Source organism: Rhinopithecus roxellana, chromosome 3 (assembly GCF_007565055.1).
Source record: "Rhinopithecus roxellana isolate Shanxi Qingling chromosome 3, ASM756505v1, whole genome shotgun sequence".
NCBI lineage: Eukaryota > Metazoa > Chordata > Mammalia > Primates > Cercopithecidae > Rhinopithecus > Rhinopithecus roxellana.
Genome location: NC_044551.1, coordinates 41,396,143 through 41,412,604, shown reverse-complemented (window position 1 = coordinate 41,412,604; position 16,462 = coordinate 41,396,143). Strand labels below are relative to the sequence as shown.

The window sequence follows — 16,462 nt, the reverse complement described above, 5'->3', positions numbered from 1 at the left end:
GTCTGTTGTGTCGATGTACAGCAGGTTGTTTATCTGTTCCCCATGGGAGGATATTTGGTTTGCTACCAGTGTTTGGCAGTTATGAATAGAGCTGCTGCAAATATTTGTGTACCAATATGAAATGAAACCTAAGTCTTCATTTCTCTTGGGTAAATACCTAAGAATCAGATTGCTGGGTCATATGGTAAATGTGTGTTTAATTTTATAAGAAAACAGCATTACCAAAGTGGCTGTACCATTTTGCATTCCTTCCCACAATGGGTAAAAGTTACAGTTTGCTCTGCATGCCAGCACTCAGCATTATCTGTTTTTGTTTTTCAGCCATTCTAATACGTATGTCTCCATATAAATTGTAGAGTCAGCTTGTCAATATCTACAAAGTCCTGCTTGAATTTTAATTGGATTGTGTTCAATCTGTACATATCAATTTGGGAAATTTTGACAGCCTAAAAATGTTGAATCTTCTAGTCCATAGTCTTTCTCTCCATTTTAATAGGTTATCAGTTTTTCTAGTTTCAGCATATAGGTCCTGCACATATTTTGTTAGACTTACATGTAAGTATTTTACTTTTTTTTTCAGTCTTAAATGACATGGTTCAGTTTCCAGCTATTCATTGCTAGTATAGAAATACAATTAAGTTTGTCTGTTGACTTTGTTTTTGTAGATAAGTATTATAATTTTTTTGTCAATTTTATAGGTAAAAACTTGTATATAACCTGTTAATTTGTTGTATTTCTTTGTGCTAGGTAGACTATATGTCCTTTTTATGATCCTTTATGGGTTTTTTTCTATAGTAAATTTCTTTTGTGAGTGTTTTCATTCTTCTTTTGGGCTTTTCTTGACAGTTTTCTCTGAGTTTATCACTCTGTTTATTCAATTTTACCTCTAGCCTGTCAGAATGTGGTATCAGTTGTCTTTTACATTTGTACTTGGTGATTTCTGGGGGCATCATGACTCTTTTGCTTTTTTAAAAAAAATTTTATGGGACCAGAGCTTTGCTGTCTCTTACGATTTCAGCCTTTGTACTTCTCCATACCCTTCTTCGCTGGGAACACGTATTCCAAAATTTGCTTTTGTGCAAATTAGTGCATTATATTTTGTGCACATACAAAATCACCCACTTTTATTTGTCTTAAATTGGCTGCACTTAAATTCCTCAGATTCATTCATTTCAGGATTTGGTGTTGGAATGATTTCATAACCTTTGTTACACGTACCCTTACACATTCATGAGCTAAAGGATGCTCCTGGCCTTTCCCCAGGTGCAGTTGTGTGAGGGGTAAAGGACCTTTGGTCCTGAGGACTGAGCTGGGTGGGAGGAAAGTGTTTCTTTTTCTTTACTGGGGGGGAAAAGGATCTACTATATGTACTATTTCATTCTGTTGTTGTTGTTTAATGATGTATTGTAGGCAGCTTTGTGTCAGAACAGGTAGATCTACTTCTTTTTAAAAAAATGGATTCCGTGTTGGAATACTTTATTCTTTTTAATGCTTTCTATTTTATGAATGCACCACAATTTAATTAACCTTTCCCTATTGATGGGCATTTAGTTGTGGGGTTTTTGTTTTCCCTTTTTGAAATATATAACTTGAATAAAATAGAGATGGGGCTTTGCTATGTTGCCCAGGCTGGTCTTGAACTCCTGGGCTCAAGCAATCCTCCCACCTTGGCCTCCCAAAGTGCTGAGACTACAGGCATGAGATTACAGGCCATACCTGGCCTGTTTTGTTTTTTTGATATGGAGTCTCTCACTGTGTTACCCAAGCTGGTCTACAACTCTTGGGCTCAAGCGATCCTCCCGCCTCATCCTCCCAAGTGCCTGCAACTACAGGCACGCACCACTGCACCCTGCTGGTGTGTATTCTATTCTTTGCCATTGTGTATGATACGTTAATTTCCTTGTTGCCTCTTCTTAACCTGCAGGTCTGTTTAATGTGGGGAACAAGCTGCTGGTAAGCCTGGACTTGCTTTTTGCAATCAGAAACCAGATCAAGCTCGGAGAGGACCCCAGAGTGTCTGTCAGTGTTGTTCTAAAGTCGGTGCAGGAGCAGATAGGTAAAAGTTGTTTTCTTCCCTTTCTCAAGGTTAGTCCTAAGCTCCCTGGGAATTTTCAGTGATCGTCTTTGGTTAAAAGACTTGTTTTGAAGAAGAGTCTGATTATTTTGAAAAGGAGACATTCTTGACTTCTGAATACACTCTTCCTTTTGAATTTTACAAATGCCAAACAATTTTGGAAAGCATGAGTCTTTCTGTGCATCCAGAGACCCTTAGCAAGAGTTTACCAGTGACTTCTACAAGTACCTCCTTTGGTCATAGGGAGACTTGGCCCCATTGCATGTTAGACTCATTCTGACCACAGCTCCTGGATGTCTGCTTCCAGTCTCAAGTCTCATGCCAAGACCTGAGAGTGAGAACCGTCTTTTCTGTCTAGAAATTTTTTCCTTCATGCCCTCTTTAGTCCTATTTGTGCTTTTCCCGTCCCTCTCCTATAGGCTGCAGTCCCCCTCTGCCTTACCTGCTGTGAGAACAGATGGAATAGAGCATAGGTGCTAGAGTTACATGGTCCTGTGTTTCAGTCTTGGCTCTGCCACTTAGTTGCAGTGTGATTTTGAGCAAGTTATTCTTGTGCCTCTGTTTCTCCAGCTATAAAATGAGGATAGTAGCTCCTGGTTCATAAATAATTAAATTCGTGTGAGAATTAATGAGATAACATAGTCAAATCTTTCAGCACAGCATCTAGTACTTAGTACAAGGCAGCTATCACTCCAGTGGGAATTGCCCTTTGGGTTGCCACCTGAGCACTTGCAGGCCAGATCCCTGACCCTCAGGGTAGTTAGTACACTGAAGTGTTCTTTGAGGTGAATCAATGGGGCAGAATTGCTCTACTTGCTACCCACTGGCTCATCCCTAGTGGCTTCAGTGTCTTTTTTCTGTGCCCTTCTCAGTGTGCTTGCTCTTCTTCCAGAGAGGACTCTGACCTCGGAGGAGCTGAGCCAGCTGCAGGAGCTGTTGTGCAATGGCTATTGGGCCTTTGAGTGCCTCACTGTCCGAGACTACAATGACATGATCTGTGGCATCTGTGGTGTGGCCCCCAAAGTGGAACTGGCCCAGAGGAGTGAAGAGAATGTGCTAGCATTGAAGAGTGTGGAGGTAAGTGCCTCTTAGCCAACATGAGGGACCTGCGGCATTCTCTCATTTTGGCAGCTCCCTTCCTACATGATATCCCCAGCGGGTGGATAGCTCCAGTCCTGTCTAGGTGAGGCAAGTGACTTTTTCCTCCCACAGCCCAAGATTTCGTTTAGGGAATGCCAGATGGAAATAGAGTCATTTGTTTATTCAGTTACTCACTTGAAAAATGTATCCAGTGAGTAAGTATCAAAAAATATATATAATAAATATATTGAACATAAACTAAATGCATGTTTTAAACACCTGAGAGATAGTAGTTAAAAAAAAAACACACAAAACAAAGTTTCTGTCCTCATGGAGCTCACTTTCTGGTTTGGGGGACACAGGAAACAAATATCTGTCCAGGAGTAGTGAGTGCTATGAAGCACAGTAAAGCTGGGTAAGGAAGAGAGAGCAGTGTCATGGGAAAGGGCATTTGTATTTTATAGAGGGCAGTCAGTGGGGAAGGCCTGTCTGATACAGTAGCATTTGAGTAGAGATCTGAAACCCATGTGGCTTTGTGGAGGAATATTCCAGGCAGAAGGAACAGAAAGAACAGGGTCTGAGGTGGGCTTGCTGGGCATGATTGAAGACCAGCAAGGAGACCGGTGGTGTACTTCAGAGTGTGGGAGGGAGGGAGGGAGTGGTGGGGTATATGAGGTCCAGACGGTGCAAGAGGCCAACGCTATGTAGGGTAACATGGGCTATTTTAAGGACTTACACAGAGTGAAATGGGAGAGCCACTGAAGGGGTTGGAGGAAAAGAGTGACCTGAGCCGACTTAGGTTCTGAACTGAAAAATTTTCACACAATAATAACACCAAATTCAGATGGCTTCATAGATTAATTATAACAAATATCCAAGAAATGTTATTCCAAACATAGGCAAATAACAAAAGTAGATGTATTTCCCCAACTCATATAAGGCTGTATAACTTTGGAAACAAAATCAGACATTTGATGTAAGAGAAGAAACTGGGGCTGAGTGTACTCATGAATATAAATGAAAGTCTGAATAAAATAATAGCAAATCAGATCTAATGAATAAAGTAATGCATCATGACAAAGTTTATCACAGGAAAGCAAGGTTGTTTCAACAGTAGAAAATATGTTAATGTAATTCACTACTTAACTGATTAAAGGAGAAACCCTATATGATAATTTCATTAAATGTATGGGGAGAAAAAAAAGGTTTTCCAGTGTGATTCTACACCCATATTTATGATAAAACTCATAGCAAACAGAATAGTAGGAAGTCTTCCTTAGCCTTCTTTAGGGTTTAAAAAAAAAATCCCTTAGATTACTTTTCCCTGTGATCATGCCATGAGTTCTGGTCTACACTCACAGGCAGGGACTGCCCCTTGGGTATGCCAGTAGTTGCATTGGAGTGTAAGGTTTCCATCTCTGAACTCTACCGTAGTAAACAAGAGCCTGGGACATGAGCTGACCTTCAGGTACTTACTGGACTTGGCATCTCATGTGTTCACTGATCAGGCAGGTGCAGAACCTGTAGAGAACAGCTTTGGTATATTTTGACTGGACCACTAGACATATTAAGGGTTGAATGCATAGTCCTGTCTTTTTCTTCCCAGTGAAAAAACCAGGCAGCTAAACCATTTTGTGTGTGTTGTCTCATCTAGAGGCTGTTTCCAGATTGACTCAAATGTACTTGCCTAGTAGTAATAATAATAATGTAGGCCGGGCGCGGTGGCTCAAGCCTGTAATCCCAGCACTTTGGGAGGCCAAGACGGGTGGATCACGAGGTCAGGAGATCGAGACCATCCTGGCTAACCCGGTGAAACCCCGTCTCTACTAAAAAATACAAAAAACTAGCCAGGCGAGGTGGCGGGCGCCTGTAATCCCAGCTACTTGGGAGGCTGAGGCAGGAGAATGGCGTGAATCCGGGAGGCGGAGCTTGCAGTGAGCTGAGATCTGGCCACTGCACTCCAGCCTGGGGGACAGAGCGAGACTCCATCTCAAAATAATAATAATAATAATAATAATAATAATAATAATGTAGCTAAGATTTATTGAGCATTTTATTACTATGCCAAGTTCTTAATCTGTGCTAAGTGCTTTACTATATGACTTAATTTTCCCTACAACCCCATGAGGTTTTCAGAGACATAGGCTCTAAAGCCCAGGGGCCTTGCCCAAGCTCACCAAGCAGAGAGGGGTGGGGCTGAGATTGCCCTTCTTCTTTCTCAGCCACTGACTGTGGAGTCTGCACCCTAAGCACTGCCATTCTCACCAGTACCTCCTAGGACTCCGAGTTCTGGTTTTTCTGATCATATCTGGCCACAGCAAGTTTATGGTTTCCAAGAATAGACAGATGCCCACCTCCCTGCAAAGGTGTCATCTCCTAGTCCTGCCTGGCACCTGTCCTGTCCATATCAAGGCTCCTCTGTCCCAGAATGGAGTAGCATTCCCTTCACTCTCAGTTTGCTTGTCTCTTCCCTTCAGTGGTACCAGGTACTTCTTTCATAGAGGTACTTTGTTCTGGAGAGTAGTGTGGTATATGTGGGGAGAGGGTATCCTGAAGTCTATGAACTAAAACAGGAAGTTATGGAACAAAACTTAAATATGCTGTTATCCATGAAGAGACTTGTCAGCCCCTCTCTTGGGGTTGTATAAAGGAGGACCCTGTGGTTAGTTGATGTACTGGGTTGGCATTTCCTGTTCCCTTGCTTCTTGTGGAGAGGATAGACTCAGCTGGCCTCATTCCCCCAGGTGTGCCGTTTACAGAGCATACACTAAGCACCCTGTGAGGTGGCGAACAAAGGAATAAGGTGAGGATAGGAGCCTTTATGGGGAGCAGTGGTTCTTGGACTTTAGTGGGTATAAGAACTACACAGGGCAGTGGTTCTCACAGCCTTTTAAAGTGGAGGGCTTGCTGGGTGCCACCCACAGGATTTCTGACTCAGGAGATCTGGAGTGGGGCCAAGAATTTGCATTTCTAGCAAGTTTCCAGGTGATACTCTTGCTGCTTGTCCAGGGACCACCCTTTGAGAACCATTCCTCTAAGGAAACTTTTAAATGCAAAATTAGGAGTTTAGTTCATACAGCTCAAGATGTGGCCAAGGTTTTTACATTTCTAATAAGTAACCTATACAACTCTGATTGAGGTATTAGGATCTGGGTCACGTTTTGAGAACCATATAAGAGGGCATTGCAAGAAGAGAAATTGAGTAGCACAAGCGCTATTAATAGATGTCTATAAGAGATAAGTAAATGCTGCATTGGGTAGAAGAGATAGCTGTGTGCTGACAATGTGTGGGAGGAGGTCGGCGATCCACAGGGCCTTGGAAAATGGCTGGAATTTTACTCAATAGGATTCTGCTCGTTCTTGCCAGCCTGGTATCGGGAGTAAGGGTTTGGGCTTTGGAACTAGACCTGTGTTGACATGATTGTTCTGTCGCTTCGGGTGCTCAAATACTCACCTCAGCCATCCCCAGACTTGTTTTTTAGTAGTTCATTACAAAGTTTCTGACACATAACAGGTACTCAAATGGTAGCTCCCCTTTCTTTGTAAGACAGGGGAAATGACATGAACAAAACTATAGAAACAGAAGAGACTTAGGGACTATTCATGTCTGGGAGAGTACTGTGGTGTAAGAGAAAGAAATGTAACCAAAAGTGGGTACAGAGCTTGAAATTCAAGGCTCCCTGGCAGGGCCTGGCTGTCTGACTTCCTTCACCAAGCCTTGGTTTCCCTGTGTGTATAATGACAGGGTAGACTGTTGTGTTGTTGATGTTCTGTGACTCCCACAGTTTGACCTTCTTTATCCTGACCTTCTAGTTCACCTGGCCTGAATTCCTGGGCTCTAATGAGGTAAATGTGGAGGACTTTTGGGCCACGATGGAGACAGAGGTGATTGAGCAGGTGGCATTTCCTGCCAGCATCCCTATCACCAAATTTGATGCCTCCGTTATTGCCCCCTTCTTCCCACCACTCATGAGAGGAGCTGTGGTCGTCAACACTGAGAAAGACAAAAACCTGGATGTGCAGCCAGTACCTGGTAAGGCCACCTGGTGGCTGACTGGGGTCAAAAAAGAGCTCAGTCAAGAGTCTGGGACGTTGTCCATGGCAAGATAGCACAGTGGTAGCGAGAGGGCCAGGCCCCACTGGAGGACTCCTTTCAGAAAGATAATAACAGCCCGTGTCAAAATCCCCTAGAGTTTAAAGTTCTGGTGCAGAGTTGAAGAGCGGTCCACCATATTAAATAGCAGGGGAGCACGGCTCATTGTCATTCTTCTGCAATACACACACTGAGTAGGGGAACTCCTGTAAAAAATGCTGATAAGGCTCCATCCCCAGAAATTTTCATTGAGAAAGTGTAGGGGCAGGCCAAGGAATCTGCCTTCAAAACAGGCCTCCCAGATGGTTTTGCAGCTACTTTTGTGGATTATACATTGAGAAACCCTAGACTAGCGGATAAGAGGATAAGTTTCTAAGAGCTTGAGTTGGATTCCCAGCTATGCCACTTAGTAGCTGTGTGACCCTCTGTCAGGTCCCATCATTGCCCTAAGCCACTGTTGGTTCGTTTACAAAGAGGGTGTGATAATAGCTATCCACTTTCTAGATCACTGAAGATAAAGTGAGCTAATACAGTTAGAGCAATAGCCTTCTTCTTTAACTGTAACTCAGTAAGAAATACATTTTGTATCATGACGCAGAATGATATTCGTACATATGCACGTGTGTATAATTGAAAAAACATTCCCAAAACAGTATTTTTCCTTACCAAGTGCGATACACTTTATTTTCTATCTTACTTCATTTTTGAATTTTTGGAAATGACCCACTGAATTGATACCATAAGTACTTAATATGTTGTGATGTGCAGGTTCTCAAACAGTGCCTCCTAATATTAAGATACTGAGGTCCAACCTCATATTCCTATTAATACTTTAAGGGCCCAGGCTTTTTTTTTTTTTTTTTTTTGAGACAGAGTCCCGCTTTGTCACCCAGGCTGGAGTGCAGTGGTGCGATCTGGGCTCACTGCAACTCCGCCTTCCGGGTTCAAGCAATTCTCCTGTCTCAGCCTCCCAAGTTCCTGAGACTACAGGCGCACGCCACCACACCTGGCTAATTTTTTGTATTTTTAGAAGAGACGAGGTTTCACCATATTGGTCAGTCTGGTCTCGAACTCCTGACCTCAGGTAATCCACCTGCCTTGGCCTCCCAAAGTGCTAGGATTACAGGTGAGAGCCACTGCACCCGACCCCCAGGGATTATTTTTTTAAGGCCCCCACTTAGTTCTCTTGCGCTAGCCAGGTTCAGGAACGTTGTGTAGAGAGCACTTTTAAAATGAGAGCTACTGCTCTCTTATTGCTGCAGTCATGGTAAGCATCTGAGGTCTTGGTTCTGAAAAACCTTAGAAGACTGGATTAAAAGCTGACTTATTTTAGGGTTTTTTTCAGTAGCTGTCTGCAGGGTATCTCACTCAGATGTTCCAGGGCAGAAAGCCAGTTCTGAGAGATTTCAGGTATCTGCAGAAAGCATGGACCTGACTTGAGTCCCACCTCTGCCAGCACCAGGGGAGAGCTTGGTGCAGAGCTGGCTTCCACTGTTTGCTGTTTTGTGGGCCGAGCCATGGCCTCTGGTGGCTGGCAGCAGCACCCTCCCACCAGCACTGTTGTGTCTTGCAGGTAGCGGCAGTGCCTTGGTGAGGCTGCTCCAGGAGGGCACCTGCAAGCTTGATGAGATTGGCTCCTACAGTGAAGAGAAGCTGCAACATCTGCTAAGGCAGTGTGGAATCCCCTTTGGAGCAGAAGACTCCAAGGTGAGTGTCAAGGGCAGTGGTGGTTATCGGGGCTTCTGGGATAGGCTGATTGGTCCACTTTTCAGGGCAGGGTTATGAATACCTGTGATGGCATCCGCCTTGGACCCAAGCTGCTGGCAGTCAGGGATGCCTAGGAGGTGGTCAACAGCTAGATGGTGACATGGTGACATGTATGTGGGGCCTGGCCTCTAGCAGTTCTTCCTGTTGAAGGTTGTGAGCCTAGGCTCTGGGGTCAGGAATCCTGGCTCTCCTTACTGTGTGTGACCTTGGATAAGCTGCTTTATATTTTGAGCTTCATTTTCTTTGTTTGTAAAATGGAAATAACCAAAACACTAACCTCGTGAGACTGTTGTAAGGAATGCACTTTACACAGTGTCTGGTTATTACCTATGCAAGCTCTTAGAAAATGCCTATTATTACATAGAGTGTGTGTGTGTGTCTACGTGTTTGATTCATATATTACTTACTTTCCCTTTCATATTTCTGTGCTGTTGAAAATGTTATGCTTCCTTCAAGATCAGATTCAAATGTTAGCTCCCCTTTGATGGTTTCTTTGCCCTGTAAAAAGTGAAAGGACTCAGGCCTCAGAATCTGACTGGCCTTGTCTGTGACCTAATCCTTTCAGGGCCTCAGATTGCTTACCCGTACCTAGAGGAGGTTGGGCTGATGAGGCTCCAAGGCCCACTCTATTCTTTTGCTTTGGGTGTTGGGTGAGTGTGTGATGCTGAGCACCAGGCGTGGTCCCTTAGCATTCACCCTTATGTTTTTAATCTTGTCCTTCTACTCCAGGACCAGCTCTGCTTCTCCTTGTTGGCCCTCTACGAATCTGTACAGAATGGAGCTAGAGCTATGCAGACCCCACCTCACTTTACAGGTGGTAAAATCTACAAGGTGTGCCCCCATCAGGTAAGAAAATAACTAGAGGGAGCTTGGAGTGAATTTGCTAATGTTGAACTTCCCACAGAGACTGATCCAGCTCAGTTTTGGGGGCCAAGACTTAAGTCACTGGGCAACCTCTGGCATAGCTGCCCACGGGTCAGGTACTACACCGTGGGCTAGGGAGGGAGGCTGGGTCTTTTGTCAGTATTTTTTAAGCACTCTACCACATCCTGGGCATCAGCTGTTGAGGGTATAAGTTGAACTTGTATAAAGAATGACAAAGATGTCATTCCTCCCTAGTTGACCATATATTTTGGTGGGGAAATACAGTCACCACAGCTTGTGGCACTGGCTCTGAAGAAATTAGATAAGGGCCTAAGATAGAAAGTAACAGGGAGGAACCTGCTGTCTGAAGTGGCAGAGAAGACCGAGACCCGCAGGATAGGGAGGAGCCCAGTGATAAGCCAGGGAAGGAGTGTTGCAGCCAAGGGACCACCAAAGCCGTGAGTAGGGAGACAGAGTGAGCTGAGAGGAGGGGGTGTTGGAGGGCTCCCCAGGGGCCAGATCACATAGAGCTCTCTAGGCCAGAGTAACAGTTGGTATTTTATTCTGAGTGGACGGTTTTGAATGGGAAACCTGTGGAAGGGTGTGGACAAGGTCGCACTGGGTTAATTAGCTCCAGGCCAGTTATATACTAGATGACAGAGTGGGCCCAGGTAGATACTGGGATGGAAACCCCACTTAACAGGTACTGAACGGGAGAGAGGTGGCTTAGCAGAGCCTTCAGTTCACTGAAGCACGTTAGTCAACAGGGGGACCTAGCTATAAAAAGAGAATCCGGTTCCCAACTACTTTAACAGAAGCTGTGTCTGAAGGAGATGCTTAATGCTTCTACCCTGGGCAGATCAGAGCCTGCTCAGGGGATTGTGTTCATGTGACAGGGGGTTCATCTCGTGAGAAGCAGCTGACAGCACAGGGAGAGCTGTAGATCTTGGGGACTGTGATAGGAGTGGCATCACCTGAAGGTGACAGCCAAGGGTGTACCTGGAGCCCTGTCAGTGGAGGTGTTTACTAGACTACATTGTGAGTTCCCATCTGGGCAACAAGCCCACTGGGGTCTGGTGGGGAGCTTGCTCAAAGTACAGATGCTTAGACCCTACTCCAGAGACCTTAGTTTCTTAGAAAGGCTTGACCTGGGGCCCAGGCATCTCCATTCTTAACCAGCTCTTACCTGCTGCTGCTGCTGCTGTTGCTGTGTAGCTAGCATGATGAACTGGTAGATGGTGTGTAGAGAGTGGGGTTTTGAAAGATGTCCTGAGGTGCCTTTCAGCCTAAGTTGAAGACAGGATGCTCCCAGCTGTCTCTCTGAAGGGCAAAGATGAGCTGGTGCCTTCATTTAAGGACAGAAGTAGGAAGGGAGCAGAATGCCATGGGCTCTGGCAGGATGGCCATGATTGCTCATCTTCCTGGGAAGCGAGTGAGAACTGTACACTGTCTGCAGACTGGCTTCCTAATTAACCCCGCACCCCTGCCCTTCTCTCAGGTGGTCTGCGGCTCTAAGTATCTTGTGCGGGGTGAGAGTGCCCGTGACCATGTGGACCTGCTTGCCTCTTCCCGCCACTGGCCGCCTGTCTATGTGGTAGATATGGCCACGTCAGTGGCCCTGTGTGCTGACCTCTGCTACCCAGAGCTGACCAACCAGATGTGGGGGAGGAACCAGGGCTGTTTCTCTAGTCCCACGGAGCCACCTGTGGTGAGTCACCTCCTGAGGAACTGCCATGTCTCCTCAGGCCTACTATGTCTTGCTCTGTCGTGCAGGCTGGAGTGCAGTGGCATGATCTTGGCTCACTGCAACCTCTGCCTCCCAGGTTCAAGCAGTTCTCCTGCCTCAGCCTCCTGAGTAACTGGGATTACAGGCACGTGCCACCACACCCGGCTAATTTTTGTGTTTTGGTAGAGACGGGGTTTTGCCATTTTGCCCAGGTTGTTCTTAAACTCCTAGGCTCAAGCAGTCCACCTACCTCAGCCTCCCAAAGTGCTGGGATTACAGGCGTGAGCCACCACGCCCAGCTTACTCCGTAAGTTTTTACCGACCAGGCCCTGTGTTTGAGGCCACAGTATGTCACTTAGGTGTGCCCAGGGTATCCCAAACATAGGTACCTTGCGTTAAAAGAGGTTGCCTTCCAGAGAAGCCTAGAAAGTTGCCACCTTTGACAGTCATTGTGCACACTGACATATTAAAGGCCCCAGCCAGCCCTGGATTACGTTTAATTCACCATGTCTACATTTAGTTGACCATGGATATACTGCATGGCGTGCAGTATATGTGTTGTGATCTGAAGATACTCTGGTTAGAAAACACTCATTTTACCAACCCTTTCCTTTTATTAAAAGGGGAAACTAAGGCCTAGAGGGGGAAGTGGACTTTTCCAGGTCACACAGCAGATTCGTGGCAGAGCTCTTGTTTCTTGTCTTGGTATATTGTACCAGACAGTATTTTTCAGCAGTCATGTACCCTCCAAAGCCAACCTTTGTCCTTTGCTGAAATAGATGTCAGAACTGATAATTAGGAAGAAGTTCTGGAAGAATAACAAGGGTTGAGTGCCCCAGGGGGATGCATTATGGGAAGTGAAGGCCTCTGGCTTTGCCTTGGAGGAGTCATTATTGTCATTACTCCCTGGGGCTCACTGGCTCTATGAGCATGCCGGGGACCCCAGAAAAGTGTATTTTTCTTTTTGTTTTTTTGTCTTTTTTTTTTTTTTTTTTTTTTTTTTTGAGAAAAGTGTCTTAACCTTAGTCAGAGCCTTATCTTTTTTTTTTTTTTTTTTTTTTTTTTTTTTTGAGGAGTCTCGCTCTGTCACCCAGGCTGGAGTGCAGTGGCCAGATCTCAGCTCACTGCAAACTCCACCTCCCGGGTTTACGCCATTCTCCTGCCTCAGCCTCCCGAGTAGCTGGGACTACAGGCGCCCGCCACCTCGCCCGGCTAGTTTTTTGTATTTTTTTAGTAGAGACGGGGTTTCACCGTGTTAGCCAGGATGGTCTCGATCTCCTGACCTCGTGATCCGCCTGCCTCGGCCTCCCAAAGTGCTGGGATTACAGGCTTGAGCCACCGCGCCCGGCCCAGAGCCTTATCTTTCTGCTCCCCTGCAGCCCCTGGCCTGAATGGACCAGGGGCAATAACAGCGCAAGTAATCCAACATCTGCTCTGGAAGGTGACCACTGTTACTGTCCCTGTTCTCACGTGAGGAAATGGAGGCACTGGGGGGTGGGGGTTGGCCTAGGAGACACAGTACATGGTGATGTTAGGATTCAGACAGGGCTGGCTGAGCCTACAGTGCTTGTTCTCATCACCAGATGGGTTCCCCCTTAGTCATGCCTTCTTGTCAAAAGGCATTCTCATTTCTAGAGTGTGTCCTGCCCAGAGCTCTTGGACCAGCATTATACTGTGGACATGACAGAAACTGAGCACTCTATCCAGCACCCAGTCACCAAGACTGCCACACGGCGCATCGTCCATGCAGGCACACAGCCCAATCCTGGTGACCCCAGTACTGGGCACCACTCCTTGGCGCTGTGCCCTGAATTGGCACCCTACGCAACCATCCTGGCCTCCATCGTGGACAGCAAACCAAACAGTGTCCGACAGCGGCCCATTGCCTTCGACAATGCCACTCACTATTACCTCTACAACCGCCTCATGGACTTCCTCACCAGCCGCGAGATTGTCAATCGTCAGATCCACGACATTGTACAGAGCTGCCAGCCTGGTGAGGTGGTCATTCGTGACACCCTCTACCGCCTTGGGGTCGCTCAGATCAAGACAGAGACAGAGGAGGAGGGTGAGGAAGAGGAGGTGGCCACAGTGGTAGAATAAGCCAGGCTGTTGTACAGGGACTATACCATCTCTCAAGCCATAGTAAGGCCCTTGCCTTGAGTCAGAGCTATCCAGGGGACCTGCAGAAGTGGTCTCCTGTGGGGAGGGCCTCTGACTGCTGGGACTGACCAAAGAGCTTCCATTCCCTGAGCATGGTGGGACCCAGGGTCCTCGGTTCTCAACCCTCCACAGGTCAGGAGTGGTTCCAGGAAACCTCTTCTGGCCCCGAGAGAACACTTGGGGGATGTGGTATGTTTAATGGAGGGAGGGGAGGCTGAGGGAAAGGCTGGTAGCTGGTGGCTTCCGTGGGGCCTGCTGTGGGTCAGGGTAGAGGTCCTGGGTGGGCTAAGGCGTAAGTCCCAGCACTAGGTGGGAAGGCTGCTGAGGTCTCTCCCACTCCTGAGGAGCCCTGGTTTCAGCGCCCCCAGTCTCATGAATTGCTGAGCCTGTTGCCTTTGACTAGGGGCCTAGGGTGGCCTCGTTAACTCTAGGGGGTCCCTTTGGGCTCTTGATTCTCCCTGAAGGAGGGATACGTTTCTCTATTGCTCTTCCTGTACCCACATTTGGGGGAAGCTGAGGAACAGTCAGCCACAGCTCTCTTCCAGGACTGTCCTCTCTGCCCCCAAGCTTTGAGGAAGAGCATCCCCTTCCTCCTTTCCCTGGCCACTGCTGCTGCAGCCAACATCCTCTCTGGGCCTGGGACCCTCTCTACAGACAGGATGTGGTCCCTGGCCATGACAACCTGGCAGCAGTAGGAAAAACTCCCTTCTATGAAGGGGAAGCAGACTGGGCCATAAGGAAACAGCAGGACTGGCTCAAGTGCCCAAGGTTTGTTTAGGGCCTGGGAATTGGCCATGTGTTAATTTATTGAGAGGAGTGGAGTAGGTGGCTTTTTTTCCCCTCCTTCTCTTTTCCCCCAACAAGAATAAAGTTTATTAAATTATCTGGTTTTGGTGAAGCAGGAGTCAATTCCGTGCACATTGTATGGGGCAGTGTGGTCAAGCGCCACAGACATGAGCTCGTCACTGCATGTGAAGGCGGGAGGGAACGAAGTTCCAGGGAATTTGCAGGCACTCATATGGCACAAAGAACCAGAGGCTGACTGCATTAATGCTGTTAGTTTAATGTGGACAGAGACATCCCGCGGCATGACTGTTAGTTAGGATGAGTCAGCTTGGGGGAGTTTGTGCTTCCTGCTTGGTGTGGCCAGCCACATGCCAAGGTCCCCTGCCTTCTAGCCCAGAATGACAGGGGACTGGGCAGAACACCCCCAACTTTTAGCTGCCACTTGGCTCATCACAGCAGTACCGGTGCGGGGGTAGGAGGAGTAGGGCTGTGGAGTGAAGAAGGCTTACAGGGCAGAGACTAAGGTCCTGTGAGATTCTTAGAGGCGCCATCCTGCGCCAAGGGGCCTGAGCTGAGTGTAGTCTCTGAGCATCTGCTGCTCCTCTCGGAGAAGAGCTCAACTCTTTGCCAGTCTGTCTAGCCCCAAGGAGCCTGGTTTTCTCAGTAGCAGTGTAGCTCCTGGGGACTTCATAGGCATAAAGTCAGTCCACTTCCATTAAGACAAGAGTATTAGGAAAGGAGGTTCTACCAGTTGGCATAGCAAACACGAGGCCAACACCATGAGAACGGTAGGGGAGAGGGGGTGAGGGCTCAGCCCCCAGCCCCTGACTGGCAGTGATGGCCCACGCTCAGGGAGTGGGATCCTCTCACCTCCCCTGGATCCCTCACCTTCCCAAGTTTCAGCGCTGGGCCAAGCTGTTGAGTGAAATGACCAAAGGCAGAGTTTGTGTGTTCTCCCCACGTCACCCCATCCGTGGAGAAGTTGAAGCTTGCAGGAGGGGACAGTGGTGCTCCCTGTCGTCAGCTCCTCAGCAGAACTGATAGTTGTTGGGCTGCAGCAAAGGCTGGGCGATATCCCCTTGCTCGCAGCAGGCCAGGTGCTCACTAGAGCTCTCCTCCTCCGGCTCACTGCTGCTGCTGCTGCCGCTACCGCTACCACCGCTTCTGCTGCTGCTTGGCAGATTGGTATAGTCCTGAGGATGGGAGAAACCAGAGACTGTCAGTCCAGATCCATCAGGCCCAGCCCAGCCTGCTTTACCGGCCACCCACCCCAAGCCTCACCCCACTCACCTGCTCTCTCCTGTCCTCTTGGGCTTGCTCCTGAAGGAGGGAGCAGATCTGCTGGAAAGTGGGTCTGTGGGTGGGCTCCAAGGCCCAGCAGGCCTGCATGATGCTGTATCTGGAGATGGGACAGAGGACGCCCATGTGCAGCTCTCTAGGGGTCATTAACACACACCCCCAGGGAGACCTACCCAGCAGAGGTCCCCAAACCCAGTCAAAAGTAAGTTTAGTATAAAACCTGTGCCGCGTCCTTGGCATGCTTTACCATTTAATCCTCACAGTAACCCTTGCAGAAGGGTACTCTCATCACCATCATTTTGACAGATGAGGCCCTTTTGATATCCTCAGGGCCACTGTAATAACAGTCTCTTAAAAGTCCGAGTTTAGGGACAGGTACAGTGGCTCATGCCTATAATCCCAACACTTTGGGAGGTTGATGCAGGAGGATTGCATGAGGCTAGGAGTTCAAGACCAGCCTGGACAACATAGTGAGATCCCATCTCTACTAAAAATTTTTTTTAAATAGCTGGGCTTAGTGGCGCACACCTGTAGTCCCAGCTGCTTGGGAGGCTGAGGCCAAAGGATTGCTTGAGCCCTGAAGATCGAGGCTGCAGTGAGCTATGATCGT

General features: G+C 47.4%; 2 protein-coding genes across 4 annotated transcripts in view; one reads left to right on the top strand and one right to left on the bottom strand.

The window, feature by feature from the left end:
* HMGXB3 (HMG-box containing 3) overlaps positions 1–14,656 on the top strand; it is a 52,407-nt gene extending 37,751 nt beyond the window's left edge. For all 3 annotated transcript variants that reach the window (XM_010373623.2, XM_030927846.1, XM_030927847.1), the window contains 7 exons: positions 1,925–2,056; positions 2,967–3,151; positions 6,968–7,187; positions 8,821–8,954; positions 9,744–9,860; positions 11,377–11,586; positions 13,240–14,656. In XM_010373623.2, the coding sequence (XP_010371925.1) occupies positions 1,925–2,056; positions 2,967–3,151; positions 6,968–7,187; positions 8,821–8,954; positions 9,744–9,860; positions 11,377–11,586; positions 13,240–13,707 (1,466 nt within the window). In that variant the 3' untranslated portion in view covers positions 13,708–14,656. The remainder of the gene's footprint in view (positions 1–1,924; positions 2,057–2,966; positions 3,152–6,967; positions 7,188–8,820; positions 8,955–9,743; positions 9,861–11,376; positions 11,587–13,239) is intronic.
* A 150-nt stretch (positions 14,657–14,806) lies between these two features.
* CSF1R (colony stimulating factor 1 receptor) overlaps positions 14,807–16,462 on the bottom strand; it is a 33,963-nt gene continuing 32,307 nt past the window's right edge. Inside the window, exons 20-21 of the mRNA XM_010373627.2 lie at positions 15,844–15,952; positions 14,807–15,746 (exon numbers count right to left, since the gene is read on the bottom strand). Of these exons, the coding sequence (XP_010371929.2) occupies positions 15,582–15,746; positions 15,844–15,952 (274 nt within the window). The 3' untranslated portion in view covers positions 14,807–15,581. The remainder of the gene's footprint in view (positions 15,747–15,843; positions 15,953–16,462) is intronic.